We start from the raw sequence: 16,909 nt of genomic DNA, 5'->3' as shown, positions 1-16,909 counted from the left end.
ATGTACACTCACACACCAATGGTACATAATCAGGAGCAGCTTGGGTGGCCTCTTGGTTAATGATCCTGCAAAATTTTGATATGGAAGTGTGTCATGTTAAGGACTGCAAAACTGGCAGGAGCGGCAGCCTGTCAGTGATGTTCTGAGGATATTCCTGCCATGACCAATCAAGCCTGTGACCAGATATGACTTAAACCTTTATGCCACCACTACTGTGACCAGAACATCTGCAAAGACATGGTCACTGCATATGTGGACAGCCGCTCCTTCACCATGGCACCCATGTCTGTGCGGGTGTCAGTGTAGTGTGGGTCTACAACACACCATACAAACCACAAATGCTGTCAACATAGCTTATCAAATATATCACTACAAGTGGAGATTCCTGGAATCCAAAAACAAACAGAAAAACAGTGGGCTCACTTACAGAATATAGGACAGTACAGGCCTTTATTGTTAATCTACTGACAGTGACCCCCCAAAACATCTAGAGATTGAAAAATGTGGTGTTGGGTCTTGGCAGGGGGATACATGTTAGTGCACACTCCACCACTGCTGTCTATGACAAGTTAGTAACCCAATATAATAGTTGCTGTCGTCACACATCACACCCCACGGAGTGGTGACAGTGTTGTGAAGTGATGTGTCTGTGTGGTATGATACCATGTCAAGAAGGCATGTTGTCATCCCATTGGAACTCCTCCACATGGGGAACACAGCCATTTGCACCTCGATCCAGAATGGCACAAGAGGCAAATGCTGACCATCCCTCCCTCACTGCAGTCAGAGCTGGCATACTGGAATTCCCCATTCTACCTATGAGGGTTCCCCTTAGGTGAATGACATCACACATTTTGGTGTACACGGATGCATCTATGTCCAGCTGGGGAGCAATGTGCAAGTCTCCGATTGTCGGAAGAAAATGAGAGAATCCCCCATTCCTTACACGAACTATCCAGTTGTCAAGAAATGATCTTCGGTACTGTAAGTGCTAAAGCATTTTGCTTTGCTGCTGACAAACAGATGGGGGTCCCTTCCACAATGATGGACCTGATTCTGCACCTCTTAACACCTCACATTCAGGAAGAGAATCTAGTGGTCATTCTGGTGGCATGAGCACATGTTGATTCCCAACTATGGTGCGACTGCTAGCAGAGAAACAGTGGTTTCCTCCACCTCCCTGTGATAGGGAAATGGCTGTGGACCTGGAAATATTGGAACCTCCCCCTGCAGTGGTGCGCACTATCCAAGAAATGTGAACCCCTTGTACTTCAGCACGGTACACAGGCAGATGGTACACATTTCAGCACTTCTGTATGAAGAGAGGGTAAGATCCAATGTCGTGTCCTCTGCCACTCATGTTAACCTACCTCCAGACATTGCTACATAACGATTTAGCTCTGTCTACAATTAACTCGTATTCTCTGAGTATAGGCATATCCTTTCAAAACCTAGACTCCCTGCTCAACTGCCATTAGCCAAAGAAAATACTGGGGTTTGGGGAGTACGTCCTGACAGTGTTATATACTGTAGATGAGGGCCTGAGAGAGGCAGCTGTACAGGCCATGCCTATACTGATAGGATCTGCAAGTTAGATACGTAACTAACTAACTTTGTTGATCCCTTGACTTTTCCTCTAGCACAATCGTGCGGTTGACAGTTAGTGTTAGCTAGCATCTCCCCTTTAGCTGCTGAGTGGACAACATTTATTTCTGTTGAACTGCATTTTCACTAACATGTCATTTATCTGCGTTCATCTGAGTTTTAAAGCCACAGGATCACATTTCTACACAATCAACAAACTAAGTTGAGTTAGCTAGCTTAGTCAATCACATTTAACTCGTGTTAATTTGCAACCTAATCAAATGTCTGAGGTAAGATGTGATCCTCCATTGAGGACCACTGTAAAATCTACATAAGGGACTTGGCTCTATTTTACCGTTTGTTGTTGAGCTATTTCAAGTTTCGTATTATGTGTCAAGTTGCTATTCTCCCCATCTGGGGAGGGGAAACTTATAATCAAGTTTTGTTTCTCATAACAATATAATAGTTTATAAAAATGAGATCATTGTTTCATAATGATGAGGCACAGAGGTCATTATCAGTCAATCTTAACAATCTTTACTGATCATACCAAATTTATGCTTTCTCTGCTATTACACATTCAGGCACTTCATTGGTATCCCCAAAAGAGGAACAGGGCCAGTGAGGGGATGGTGGTGTACAAGAAGCAACTGATGACCTACATGTTATTTCCCTTATAAAACACCTCATGGACTCTGAGTGGGGTTTAGGCCACAACACACAGGAACTTTCACAAAGGAATAGGCCACTCATGTTATTTCAAGGTAACAAATCTCAGTATTATCTGTTAAGTATCTGTTAAGTTCAGTATAGTTCACTCCAGCTGTCACTTTTAAGCAGTTCCAGGCTTGTTCTTTTACTTGCTTTCTATAGCACATGATCATAATTCATGAAAGATGGATTCTAAAGGCAAGATGCATTAAGTATATGTAAGTTGTACACAAATTGTTGATAACCTGTTTGACATGGTTAATTGTGAATTGTGTTTTACAATAATTTTATTATTTGAAGTACATTAGGTACTGAATGTGTTTGATGCGGCGGCTTTAATAAATGTAATGTGCCATAGGCATCTCTTGTCATTGTTCAAGAAAAAAAGAAACTCAAATCAGGGTACATGGCTTAGGACAAGACTAGAAATGGTGTTTTTTATGGATCATGTTTCATGTATTCTACAAAAATGAAATTATTTTGAATTTTGCCAGTTACTGAATGTGTTGGAGACTGCTTTGACTTTAATTAAAGACTAATTTTGTAAGACATTCATTTGTCCAAGTCATTTCTGTGCTCGCAGTTTTGTTGCAATTGCTCACATTTTACAAGCTGATTTATCCAAAAAAAAAACAAAAAAACAGTTTGATCAATACCAAAAATATTACTCGTTGCTATCAACCAGCCAACTGCTCAGCCTGATTATCTAAAACACTTTATTTAGAGTTGTCCTATTGATTGGGGTATTGTCCTCCTGGAAGAGATCACTCCCATCAGGATAGAAATGTTTCATCATAGGATAACGGTGATCACTCAGAACAATTTTGCAGTTTTACAGAGACCCTTCCCTCTAAGTGTGGCAATTGGACCCAAACCATCCCAGCAAAATACTCCCCACAGCATAACAAAGCTACCAGATCCCCTCACTGTAGGGGTCAAGCATTCAAGCCTGTACCGTTCTCTTGGTGTATGCCACACGCACTCACCCACTAGTCAAGAATATGGAAAGATGACTCATCTGACCATGTCTCTTTCTTCCACATCTCTGTGGAATCATCTTTGTTTTCACCATTGAAATCTCAAGTGTGCATTCGTCTTTGTAATGAGGGGCAGGGGCATATATGTGCAGAAGGTCCACAGACAGTAGAATGAATAGCCGTGGATGCAGGGAGGGGCCAATAGAGAAACCCTATGTACAGTGTCCAGATTTTGTGCTACATTCCTAATGATGTGTTTATTCGTTGCAACTAATAATAATATCCCTCTATGTGTAACTGTCTACAGACTGACACAGTGTGATCATTGACACTCTCAGTCACCTGAGGAAGAGTTTCTCTTGTGATTTTCCTTACATATTGCACTACTTTACAAGCTGTCCACCACAGTTTTCCCATAGATCTAAATACAGATGTCACTTTGCTCGCTGTTCCTATGTGTGACTCAAGCTCCTGTCACGAAGCCTCTTTCAGAGTCACTTACATCTTTTCCTCTTGTCATCCTGATACTAAACCAATCACAAATCAACTGGGCCTGCTCAGCATCTTTATATATGCCATGGAGCATGATTGGGTGTTAACTGCTTAATTGTACCATGGAGTGTGGAACAATCTGCATTCTTATGTTTCTCCACTCTTTTATTCAGATTTTTCCTTTCATATGTTACCCTTCTGTACACGTATTAATATTAACACATCACATCAATCATTTAACATCAACTTATTTGTGAAGTGGTAACCTCTCCTGCCCTGGAACAGTGTAAATGTAACGGCAGACTATAGTTAGTAACGAACGGTTACTTCAAGCACGTCAGTACTAACATTAGGCCACCTTTTATAACTAACATTGCTTTACTTTCTCGAGTTACGAGCAATACCCCTGCTGAGCCCACCTCCTGCAGCTGCTCCAGCTCCAGCCTCAACGCCTCCTGCTCGGCCTCCAGGTCGGCGTACTGCTGTTTCAGGGTCTGATTCTCCTCCAGAATCACCAGCCCGCACTCCGCCGCCCGGATCTTCTCGCGGTTCGCCTCCGCGAGCTCCCGGCTCAACCGCTCCACCTCCACCCGACACTGCTCCACCGTTTCCCCGCATCCTGATCCACCAGCAGCCATCGTCCTCTCTCCCTCCTCTGCCCTTTCCTCCCTGCGGATGAGCAGAGAGCCCCGCCGGAGGGAGAAACAGCTGAGGTAGACAACAAACCCCCACCGCCTCCCTCCAAGGTGTCACACCGCAGCTTCAAATCTCATGTAAAATATATAGTAAAAGAAACAGAAAAACAATAAACATCCATAAAAATTGACAAAGGTCTTTCATCATCGCCAGACAAAGTCATCTTCTGCCATGTGATGCTCTAAATGATGCAGCTTCTCATCTTCCGCTGCCCGCATCACTTTCCCCTCCCTCTGCTCTGTTTTTCTGCTTATTCACCGGCATTAGGACGCCATCTCTGCCTGCAGCCGTGAAGCAAGGCACACTCCCCACTCTCTGTCATGTTGCTGTCTGCTCACAGTGTTTGGATGGTCAGTGAGAGGAATACAGCTCTGCTTCGCATCATGAACCAGAGAATATCGAGAGCTGCATGCGCCCTCTACAGATCAGACTGAACATTATAGACAAGTCTGAGAATGATGCCACATTTCAAGAGGTGACATAAGGTTTGATAATATATTTGTAAAGGGGGAATTAGCATAAAATGCCGTCCTCTTCGGTGTCTGGCAGGAAGAAGTGAAGAATATCCACAACACTGAATTATAGAAGCACTATATGCAATTTTAATAAATAAATAAATTAAATATATCCACGCAATATATTAAATTCAGGTCTATATAGTTATATACGTACATGGAATTTCTAGGCTATAGTTTATAGCTGACTTATAGCTTTTTGTTATAAGGAAAAATATATTGTACACTGTATGTGAAGCTCTGTTACATTAAAAACGTTATAATTTAATAAAAACACAATAATGAGTATTTACATGATGATTAATTGCAACTTCAAACAAGTTAGTGGTCCAACTAATACAATGGAGAAGTGTTTATTCTTGATAATATAATGTTTATATATGATTCCTGGACATGGTGTCCAGTGAGTGTATTTACTTTAGTCTCAATTATATCTTCTATCAGTGGTAGGTTAGACATTTGAATTTCTACATTGAGATGCATTTTGTTGTGAAATTTGTGGTACCCTTCAAAACATTTTTTATAACAGGATTACTGTAGCCTGTGATCTGATCTTACAAAAAAGTATCTGAACAATATGTTGAAAGAAATGTTGGATATGATATGAGATAAATTAATGCATGCAAATAACTGTGCTTTTTAGATGAAATACGGGAGACAGAAGACAAATGTAGCTTACTTTTATTGTGTTGGTGTGATTTATGTGTGAGGAACTGTATTGCCTGCAGGGGGAGGGAAACTGCTTGCACCAGGTCTTAACATGTATCCTGGGTGCTCACACAACCGCAACTGGACAGCTCTAAGTACAGATGTAAATGCAACCAAGGTGGGTTGAGGATGCATTGAGATCCAATCACTCAGATCACATTTGTAGGTGGTTTGGTTATGGACGTGGCTTTGGCCTTGCTTAACACTTCCTGATAGTCATGATGCCCAGACAGCACCATAGACAGATCAGGGCGGAGCTGGGAGTGGCGGAACATTGTGGGACAGTCGCCTGTCTAAGGCAGACCTGGTGGCAGCAGGTGCTCCACCCCAGCATGGCTCCGGTAACCCAGGATGAGAGGATTGTGAGGTGACTTTAGGACATGAAAGAGTGGGTGTTGAGGGAGAGAGGAGGATGGAGTGGAGGTGTTGCTCACCAGTATCTCCGTGACTACTGGTGAGCTATGCTTTGCTGGGCAGCAGGAGATAAAATGGCCAGACTGGCCACAGTACGGATTGGCCTGATGTCTCTCTCTCTCCTCGGATGACAACCTGGTGCGCCCGAGTTATATGGGTTCCAGTCTTTCCTGTTGGGGAGGAGTCAGGGTGGATGATGTACTGGCTATGGGTGTTCCCCAAGGATGAGTAGTAGATTGGCAAGTCGATGTCCCTTTCATCGATGGTTCTCCTGTCTAGGGGCTTGAATGTGGAGATCCACCCTGGTGGCCAACGCAATGACGACATTTTGGGATGATGAGAGATCATACAACACTGGTTCATCTTTTATGTAATCAGCCAAACCATGCAGGAAGGCAACAGCGTTCCACTCACTCTGGCGAGCCAGGGTCCGAAAGTGCACCCCCAGGCAGAAGACTTTGTGGACCTCTGCTGCAAATGGCTATAAAGTCTCACAGGCAGGTGTGACTCTCTCCCATTCGGCCGTACCCCTCAGACATGCCCTTCCCCTCGGGTGGTTGATGGCGAAGGCTAGCTTGGCTTGCTCAGAGGCGAATGTGTGTGGTTGTAGAGCAGGACAGGACAGGATGGAGCAGTTCGTCAGGAGGGCGTTGCATGTCTCTGGGTCTCCATTATAATGTGTGCCCATCCGGGGTTCGCTGATGGGAGGAGGTGGAATGATGAGTGGTGACAGGACATGTAGCGGACCCAGAAACTCTGGCTGGGGATGGCCGGCGGCCATCTGCTGGATCTGGGTGGCTAGCACTGCTAGTCCCTGTTGCTGAGCAGCTGCAGCTTGACGGACTGTCACTGCTCTGGCCACCATCATGGCATCGTGTTGCTGAAGAACCTCCTTGATTCTTTCGAAGCGTTTCTGTGAGGAAGGGGAGCACGCTGGGTCCATGACTGGCCAGATTGTACTGTAACATACTGGTTTAGGACCCAAGAGCAGCACTATCTGAATCTGGAAATCTCTGAGAGTCTTAACTGAGGCACGCTTGGTGCTCTGTTCAAAGTGGACAGCTGATCCAGGAAAAAAGTTTGGTGAACTAAACAGCCAACAGTTCTACTGAATCTTGTTCATTTTGTGCTACTGACCATTGACTTTTCATTCTTGGCTTATATTGAGCGGTTGCTGGCATTTATTAGTGTTCACTTGCTGTGCATGCTTATGTGAATGTCTTAACATTAGGATGTGAGTAGTTATAACTATAGAAGCATTCAAAAAATTACTGCATACATACTGTAAAATCAGTGGTGGAAGAAGTACTCCAGTCTTTCACTTAATAAAAGTAGCAATACCAAAGTGTAGAAATACTCTATTAAAAGTAAAAGTCCAGCATTGAAACTTTTTTTTTACTTTTACTTAAGTAAAAGTTTACTTAAGTAAAGGTACAAAAGTATTTGCATCAAAATACACTTACAGTACAAAATGTAAAAATACTCAATATGTAGAACGGTCCATTTCAGAATAATATTAAGGCAGAGAAATTTATATATATATATGTATAAGTACACACTGCGCGAAGGCCTGTGAATTTCACTCTGGGTATAATCTTATCAGTAATACTGCATCATAATTTATTTGTTAATTCTCTTTTGTATAATTAATCTGAATCGGCAGAATAACTTAAATTATAAATGTAGTGGATTAAAAATGACGATATTTGTCTCTGAAATGTAGTTGAGTAGAAGTAGAAAGTAGCAGAAAGTAGAAATTGTCAAGTAAAGTACTTGTAACTCCAAAATGTACTTAGGTACAGAGCTTGATTAGTTACTTCACACCATTGTAGTTACGGGAAAGCACCCTTTCCCTCCGAAATTTACACAGAAAAGCGGATTAATGCTGTCTCTCCGCCACTACCCAGAAAAAAAATGTATTAAACTTATTAAAAATGTGTTGAATTAAAGTGTATTCAACGAGATCTACTAATGAATGCATATTATGCTTTAACGTTGTACTTGCAACAAATACACTCCCTGCCGCTGTCTGAACTACTGAGACCTATGACGGTGAGATCACAGAGTGTCGCAACTCTCTCTCTCTCTTTTTTTTTTTTTTTTTTAACGGCTCTGCACTAAGCTTACTGCGCCCAGACCATTCAAGACTGGTATAGATGTACGATCACACTCTTCACAGTGAGTAATAACCCTTCCTTCTTTTATACTTTCCTTGCTGCAGGGGGCAGGAATAAAGTTGACATGCCTTTAGCCTGCAGTAAAGTACATGAAGAAGTTGTCCAGGCTTCAAAATAAAAGTTAAAATGGTTTACAAATATTTGAAACTGATTTATAGTGCATTGATTTTTCACAGTTAAACCATGTGTATTCATATGATTATTTATCTCATAATGTTTTACTTATATATTTTATACTGAACTCTTGAACACACCACTATTAATCAGTAGAAACCTCAGGGCTGAAAAAGAAAGCCAGCGAGGGAAATGCCAAAAACTGCAGTTCCTCCAAAAATCGAGTCAATCGCATAGATGTGCATATTAAAATGTCCAACTTCACAAGAAATGGTTACAGCGGGGTCAAAAAACGATTTTGCTCTCTATAGCTAATTTCTTCGTTCATGATAACTGTACGCTGGAAAGACAAAAGTCTATGGTCGGCAGTCAGTTTGGAGAGGTGACGCCTTTATTGTGAAAAATAGCACACCGGAAGTATTATCTTTGTTATGGCTACCGGAACACCGGCCATATTATTTTTGCGGTTGTTACGCCGCGTTGCACGTTGCTAGTTAGTTGCAATGTTGTAGCTATTAGCACGATAGCCATTCCTTCGCTGGGGTGGGGGGAGACCCACCGTTAGTTTGACAAACCTACGCAGTTTATTCTCTTATTTCAGCTATAGTCCAACAGGCCAACAGACATTATTCAACATAATACTAGCTAGTTTGTTGTCGTGTCTTTCTTTTAGCCCGCAAGCCTATCCAGCCAGCTAGCTAGCCGCTACCGTTCTAGTGTCTCTTCCCACAGGCGATCCGTCTCCTGCCCGGCTGGAGGACCATGGCGATGAGACAGACTCCGCTCACCTGCTCCGGTCACACCCGGCCTGTTGTGGACCTGGCCTTTAGTGGAATCACTCCTTACGGCTATTTCCTTATCAGCGCCTGCAAAGGTGAGTCAGTCAGTGAGACATATAATGAGGTCTTGACGTTCAATGCTAGTTTGACGATAGAGGTGGTGCGAAAACGTAATGTTAAATCCGGTCTTTTTACTGTATGTCGCTCTACATCCTGTCTGTTTAATTTCTTTTTGCCTGTAGGGATTATAGTTATGTTCACTACTGCAGGCTTAGGTCGATCACAGTTGTCAATATTTGCAATTAAAATTTGGCCTCTGAAGAATTTGGCTTCCTGAAACCTTCTGCTGCTTCTGGGTGGGGGGCAATTTCCATCCCCAAGTGGGTCCATCCCCCGAAACAAAAAGACAATACTGCACTTTGAAATATGTATTTAGAAATTACAACATTTATGCTCAACAGAGTAAGAGGTGTGTGTGTGTGTGTGTCCATGTGTGCATGGCTACCTGATTTCATCCTGCAACTTGTGGAAGAAGCCAATACCATAGGGAGAAGTGGTTTGTGACTTTTTGCGTGTGATCTACAACATAATTAGTAGAATACTTTTGACTCTTCATATAAAATGATTCTAATTACAAAAACCAATAGTAATGAAATGTTGTATAAGATAAGAATATTTTTTTAAAAAATTCATATATCCAAAAATCTGGTGACGCACATATCCCCCCCAGCTCAAATGTACTCGACACATCTGTGTGAGACACCTGTTGAGTATCAAGAGGTTTTGTCACACCTGTTATCTGCTGATGCACTGCCAGAAGTTGTAACCTTTGTATCCTCCCTGCATTTCTTCTGTCAGATGGCAAGCCCATGTTGCGCCAGGGAGACACAGGGGACTGGATAGGAACGTTTCTGGGTCACAAAGGTGCTGTCTGGGGAGCCACTTTGAACACGGACGCTACCAAGGCAGCCACGGCTGCAGCGGACTTCACAGCGTGAGTGCAGAATCCAGTCCTGTATACAGCTAACAGACTCCTGCAACCAGTTTCTTGAAACAAATCTAAAATAATCCAGTGATGCTGAATACTTCTCTCAACCGTGACTTTTTTTTTTTTTTTTTTTACATGAATTCTAAAACTGAGCGCTGTGAGCTGACAGGTTAAGAGTTGAGTGTTGCATTAACTGAGCCCCACTTCAGTCACCCTGAAACCTGAGTTTACATATAATGTGATCAGTAATCATAATCTTATTTTAATCAATAAATTTCATTGTTAGGCTTATGATGGACAAGTTAGGTAGTTATACATATAGTTGTCTATTTTATTCCATGCCTTCTACTTTCTTGTCATATTCTGGCCACCTACATTACCCTCAAGTGTAACCTGACTGCTGACAGTTCAGTCACAGATTTGGACATGCTATGCTAGTATTAACTGATGCAGCCGGGACCCTCTAGCCTTGAGCACAGATGAACAGTGAGCTACAGAGGTCTGCTCACTTCTCCAGCACAACGGTCCGGTATTACACCCGCGTTATTGCTGATGCAGCAATCCACCTGTCCATCTCGCGCTCCATTTTACTGTCACTTGTGAAGAAGATCCCAGGATACTTAAACTCCTTTGCTTGGTGCAGCAAATCACTCCCAACTGGGAGGCAGCAATTCACCATTTACAGGCAGAGAACCATGGCTTCAGACTTGGAGATGTCGACATCCCAGCTGCTTCACAGTGCATGCTGAAGGTCACAGTTTGACGAAGCCAGCAGAATCTGCAAAAAGAGAGATGCACATCTGTGGCTCCCAAACTTATGGTAGAAATAATAATATGGTAGAAAAGCTAAACCAAATAAACTTCTAGTACAATCAGAGACAGAATATGGCACTACCCTATGTCAGCCATCCAATTAGAGCCACACCCTTTGCACCTCCTGATGGTCCACAGGTACTGGTGTTATGTTACCTTTTCCTCTTAAGAAATCAACACTTACAGGAAATTTGCCATGAAAACAAATGTTGTCTATGTTGCCACAGACTGAGAATAATAACTCTGAGCCATAGAATTCTACTCTAAATAATTAAGACTTTGAATTAATTGTATTTTATGATAATAAAATTCTCATTTTTGTAAATGAAGTTTGTTGGCTTTGGCAAGAGCAATGTAGCAGCTGTTTCTGGTTAAACAAAAAGAATCTTACTCTTTCTTTAAGAAAAAGATCTATCTCTATAGGGATCTTTTCAGAAATGTTCTAATAATGTAAGCCTGTCAGTTTCAAAAACAAACACTTTAAGTGGACGTACAATGCAGCCTGTTTGGCAGCTGCCAACTGCAGCCCTCTCACTCAGTACTGAACCAGTTTCAAAAATGATGTCCTTATTAGTCACTTACACTTCATGACCTCCTCACACATCAACACCTATTGAGCCATCAACACCATCACTTGTCGTGTGACCCCAACAACTCACATGATGCTGGGTGGAGGTATGATCCTGCAAGACGACAGTTGCCTGGTACTTCCCACCGGTCAATTACAACTGAAGAAGCCTTTTGGATGAGAGGCAAAATGTCTTCTAGAACCACAAGCAGGTTCAGTTGCCTTTGGAAGCACTTCAAAGCGTGTTCATGTGTTTTGTGGAAGTAGCTTTGGAAAGAGGCATAGAGGGGAGGGGATTTTTCGCTTTTATGCTTTATAAATCTTGCTTACTGTTGTTGTTTTCTCCAATGTTACCAACCCCAACTTTAAAAGGTGACCTCTGTGCTTTTCAGAAAGGTGTGGGATGCAGTGAGTGGGGACGAGGTCCTCACACTGGCACATAAACACATTGTCAAGACTGTCAACTTTACACAGGTCAGTGCAGTGTCTTGATTTGGTGTTTAAATAATATGCTTTGAATCTGATCATTTCTGTACATATGCTGTATGTCTTTATATGGATGTGATCAGTTGGGATAGTTCTCAAACTGCTCTAACTCTCAATATACTTGTGCCCCTCTTCTCAGGACAGCAGCTGTCTGCTGACTGGTGGAAATGACAAGCTGCTGCGCATCTATGATCTCAGCAACCCTGACGCAGGTAGGTGAATGTGTCAAAGAGTAAACTTGCTCATACGAAGATAACAGTGGGTACATGTAGAGTTTCACTTATCTGGTGGGGTTTTAAACATGCTTCCCCTTAGGGTTTCTTAATCATTCCCTGTACATTTTACACTGTCTGCTACTAATGACAGATCTAATTTAAAATCAGGAGCAAGTGAAAGTCTGAAGGTCGATAAATTCTGAAAAGAGGATGGCCATAAAGTTGTCCCAGTCAAACCATGGCATTTGTGTAGTATCATTTATGTCTTCTCATGCAATCAACTGTAGCATATTTGTGTCCTTAAGCACCTCAGGAGATTGCAGGTCACACCTCAGCCATAAAAAAAGCCTTGTGGTACAACAACGACAAGCAGATCCTCTCTGCTGCTGAGGACAAAACCATACGGTAAGTGAGTTGGCTTCCTCTGCTTTTCATTTGTGTCATTGCCCAAAAAAAAAAAAATTAACTCATCAACCTGACTGTGAATCTGCTCTATGCTGTCACAGAGACAAACTTGTCAGCTGACGAACCACTAACTTCTCTGACAGCAAACACATTAGAGACCTTTTGGAAGTTATAGTATGTGTGTCTGTGTCCAGGCTTTGGGACAGAAGCTCCATGGAAGAGGTGAAGACACTGACATTTGACACTTCAGTGAGCAGCATGGAGTATGTAGCTGATGGAGAGATTCTTGTGATTACGTATGGGAAGACCATTGCTTTCTACAACGCTCTTAGGTACACTGCACTTTCATTATACACATCCTGGAAACTAACATGTCCACACTCATAAATACAATGAAATTCTTTCCAGACAATGAAATTAAATCTCTATTTGTTCTTTTGGGTGGTTGAAAAAATACAAGATACATGTCTTCTAATATTGCTGATACATGGAAACATTCAGCCTAGTCTGTTATGGTTCACAATCACACAGTAAACTTGTTTTTCCCATCTGCATTACATGAGATTGTTGATTTCAAATTGATCCACTCTGAAAACCTATTCTTCAAAAGCTTTATTATGTACATCTGTGTAAGGGCAAAACTGAGACATTTGATTTTTCAAATGTGTATGGAGTTGCCAACACATCCTCATACCTAAACGACTGCATAGGCTTGTTGCCAATGACTCCCAAACCAACATATACGATCATTAGAAAGTACAAGCAATAGGTGTTCCGGACCTGCATCATCACATGGTTAATGTTGGGAAGCGGTCGCCAGTTCCACAGGTTTACGCAAAGACTACGACTAAGACTATGCTAAGACTACTCGCTTAGGTTTCTGTTGCTTACATTGTATAACTTTAAAGTCCCTGGCCCCTGCAGTCTTCATGTCAAAGTGTCCTTGGACAAGATACTGAACCCCATATTACTCCCAGTGCTGGTGTGAGTGTGCATGAATGCTTATTGCTCCTGATGAGCTGGTGGCACCTTGCATGGTAGCCTCTGTGACCATTGTAAGAATGTGTGTATGGATGGGTGAATGCTGTTTTTTTTTGTTGAAGAGTGGTTCAGGTGGTTGAAAAGACTAGAAAAGCACTATTTACTTGCAGTCCATTTACCATTTGTATATTTGACCCATCCATCCACCCCACCTCTACCCTATACAGACTTTCTTGCTCTTTATACTTTGTCGCCCAACTTCATCTGGTCTCCTTTGCTCCTGTCATAATTATGACGGCCACTCGAGGTCGCTGCCTAACATAAATGTGGGTCAAAATAATCAGCTTGCACAGACGACCTATATGGCCATTTTTCTGGTGGGAATCGGTTGGTAGTTACCTTGAGCTTCTCCACAGTAACATAAATTAACTAATTTTGTTAATATTCCAGCCTTGACTTGATCAAGACGGTGGAGGCTCCGGCTCCTATCAACTCAGCCTCCCTCCACCCAGAGAAGGACTTCTTTGTTGCTGGTGGAGACGACTTCAAGCTCTACAAATTTGACTACAGCACCAAAGAAGAGCTAGGTGAGCAGCAGAGAGAAACTTTCCTCAATGTTTTAGTCCTGTTAGAGTGCTTTTAGCTTTTATGGTAGTGACTGCGGTTTTAGGAAGAGAATGACCTGCTTTCAGTGTGTTAGGTTGAAGGTAGTTTATGTACAACAAAAATAAAAAAGGTACATAGTGTATAAAAGCCAAATTTTAAAAAATCTTAATTACAAACGCTTTACAGTTGATTCCATGACTGATCATGTCACGGTATAGAACATGATGTCTAAATGTCAAGTGGTTTCCTGTCACAGTAGCCAGGAGAAACTACATCAACAAATAAAAGAAATCACATTTGTACCACTCCTATCTAAAACTGTTGCTGTCTTTCCTTTATGCAGAGTCTTATAAGGGTCACTTTGGTCCAGTGCACTGTGTCCGCTTCAGTCCGGATGGTGAGCTGTATGCCAGCGGCTCTGAGGATGGCACGCTTCGACTGTGGCAGACAGCTGTAGGGAAAACCTATGGCCTGTGGAAGTGTGTCCTACCTGGTAACAGTCTTTGGACATTCATTTGTGTAGTCATAGCTGGTCACAGTTCTGTGATCTGGAACAAGCTGCTTGAACAAAAATCAAGATCTTTTCAGTAAACAGCTCCCACCAGTGCTAACTGCTGAAGCCAGTGTGTGAAAGTGGCCGTAAATCCATTTTCTCTGATTGCATGGACATCAGTGAGAAAACTTCAGACAACCTTTTCTCTGGGAATGCAAAGTCAAGTGTTTTATAGAATAAATTAACATGTCAGTATCTGATTACACTTCTTCTGATGTCTGTCATGAGGGCAGTTTTTAATATTGTTTCATGAAGGAGGTGTTAAAGCTATATTCAGCAGGGGTTCTTAAAATTCTTACTCAAAGGTCTGCATCTGATTTTTTTTCTTTTTTTTCAAGGTCAGACATCTGGAATGATTGGGAATAACCAAATAACATCTAATCGGTTAATTGACATAACATCTTTTGTGATTGGGCTGTCATGAATCCGAGGCATGCAAGCTCACACAGTTAGTCCATGTTTATTTCTGACTCAGACTTATTCTTACAATTACATTTATGCTACTTGTAGAAATTGTGTACTAGAGAAAAGGAAACGTGTGTGTGTGTGATTTAGGAGCTGATAGTAAATTCTCTGGTGTAATGTTATTGTGTGAACTCGGCAGTAGCAACACACACCATCCTCTCCAGCAGTTAATGTCGCCAATGATGTCAGCGACAGGAAAATAACCCAGAGGGACAGGTCTGTTGTGAATGAGCTCCAGCTACTCTGTATATTCAGTGGCACTGACAAATTATTGATTGACGGAAAATGTGTTTCAAAATAGATAATGTTACACTTCACAATGTATTGTAGCCTATTCATAACACAAGGTGGCAGGAGTCCTCAGCATTTCTGCAAGGGTCAGAATTTTTGTCAAGTTTAAAATTGCAAATTTACATTTAACCTTTTTAGTTGCCATGTGTTTATCCCACCCCAGTGCCACTTCTGCCCAATCCACATTTGGGCTAAAAAAAAAGATAAAATAGGTCTTTAATGCAAAGTGTGAAAGAAATCTGCCATCAGCAGCTATTAATGGCTGCTCTGACTGTGTCTTAGATCAGTAGTTATGTCTGACACCAGTTTTGTGGCATATCCAAGTATCAGTATGATTTTTCTAATTCTTGCTGGGTTTTTTTGTGTGTGTCGTGCATTACTCTTTAGAGGACCTGGGGGCAGAGAACTCTGAGCAGCTGTACACCTCGACCCCTGAGATCAAAGCCTGAGGAGAAAGCAGTGCTGTTTAGGAACAAAATGAGAAAAGAAAAGGAAGAAGGAAAGGAGACGAGCGGAGGGGGTGTTCCAGCATTCTATCAAACCCCAGCAAGGAGCAGAGTCCAGAGCATCTCCATCCATCAGGAACTGACGTGGATATTATGACTGCGTTGTCTGTCATAGACCAACCCATTACGCACCGACACACACATACATACACACAGTGATTTTATGCAGTCATATGGACAGTATGGTCTGCAGAGTAAAGCAGTAGAGCTGTGAGTATTTGCTCATCGCTGCCTGTTTTCTCTCTGATCAGTCCAGTTCTGTCTGCTTCAACTTATTTTAACTCCTCTAAAGCCCCGAATCCCAAACCACAAGATGCTAAGATTGGATTTGCTTTCAAAGTGAAGGTATTTAATGAGCTGGACCAAGACTTTTGTTTTCAGTTCATAGTTACAGGAATACTAGAGATTGTTGCACAGTTTGTGCGAAGGTTAAGGCGCTTTTATTTCTTCAGAACATTGCTTTGAGTAACTGCTGCTGTTGTATTGATTGAGTATATAAAATTAAATGTCCAAATAAAAGAAAATATTGTTTTGTGGAAAGGGAAGAAACGTTACTTTTTTCCATTTTTGGTTTTTGTCTTCATTTGTGTCCAGTGATGAAATAAACAGATGCATTACTGTTTTATTTGTAAGTAATGCGCCAAAAACAAACTTGAGTTTGGTGTTGTATTTTCTTTTTTGCATCCGTGCCAAATCGAGAATAGTAGGGTCACGTGGTTAACAAACACAGATAATTTGTAATGTTCAGACATAAACATTTATTTCACTCCCACACTAAGCAACATTGTGAAACGGTGGAGGACTGTGTAAACGCCATCTCCTGCGGTTTCATTCTTCTCTGGCTATCACTGCTGATTAACTGAAC

General features: G+C 41.9%; 2 protein-coding genes across 6 annotated transcripts in view; one reads left to right on the top strand and one right to left on the bottom strand.

Moving 5' to 3' along the window:
• The window catches only part of LOC143314681 (protein bicaudal D homolog 1-like), a 59,011-nt gene extending 54,195 nt beyond the window's left edge, over positions 1–4,816 (bottom strand). For 4 of the 5 annotated variants that reach the window (XR_013075815.1, XM_076721737.1, XM_076721735.1 and 1 more), the window contains exon 1: positions 4,184–4,541. Coding sequence is in view for 4 of the 5 variants with exons in the window: in XM_076721737.1 (XP_076577852.1) it covers positions 4,184–4,402 (219 nt within the window). In the remaining variant the exon portion in view is untranslated. Of the gene's footprint in view, positions 1–4,183 lie in introns of all 5 variants that reach the window. The other variant, XM_076721738.1, reaches the window with a different exon arrangement.
• Positions 4,817–8,840: 4,024 nt separating this feature from the next.
• On the top strand, positions 8,841–16,697 carry strap (serine/threonine kinase receptor associated protein). Its single transcript, XM_076721739.1, has 9 exons — positions 8,841–9,262; positions 10,026–10,161; positions 11,929–12,010; positions 12,162–12,234; positions 12,543–12,642; positions 12,837–12,974; positions 14,074–14,210; positions 14,573–14,722; positions 15,926–16,697. The coding sequence occupies exons 1-9, from the start codon at positions 9,151–9,153 to the stop codon at positions 15,985–15,987; spliced, it is 990 nt and encodes a 329-aa protein (XP_076577854.1). The 5' UTR covers positions 8,841–9,150; the 3' UTR covers positions 15,988–16,697.
• The last annotated feature ends 212 nt before the right edge of the window (positions 16,698–16,909 follow it).

Source organism: Chaetodon auriga, chromosome 22, assembly GCF_051107435.1.
Source record: "Chaetodon auriga isolate fChaAug3 chromosome 22, fChaAug3.hap1, whole genome shotgun sequence".
NCBI lineage: Eukaryota > Metazoa > Chordata > Actinopteri > Chaetodontiformes > Chaetodontidae > Chaetodon > Chaetodon auriga.
Note: the sequence above shows the minus strand (reverse complement) of the source record. Positions and strands in the feature narration are given on the sequence as shown.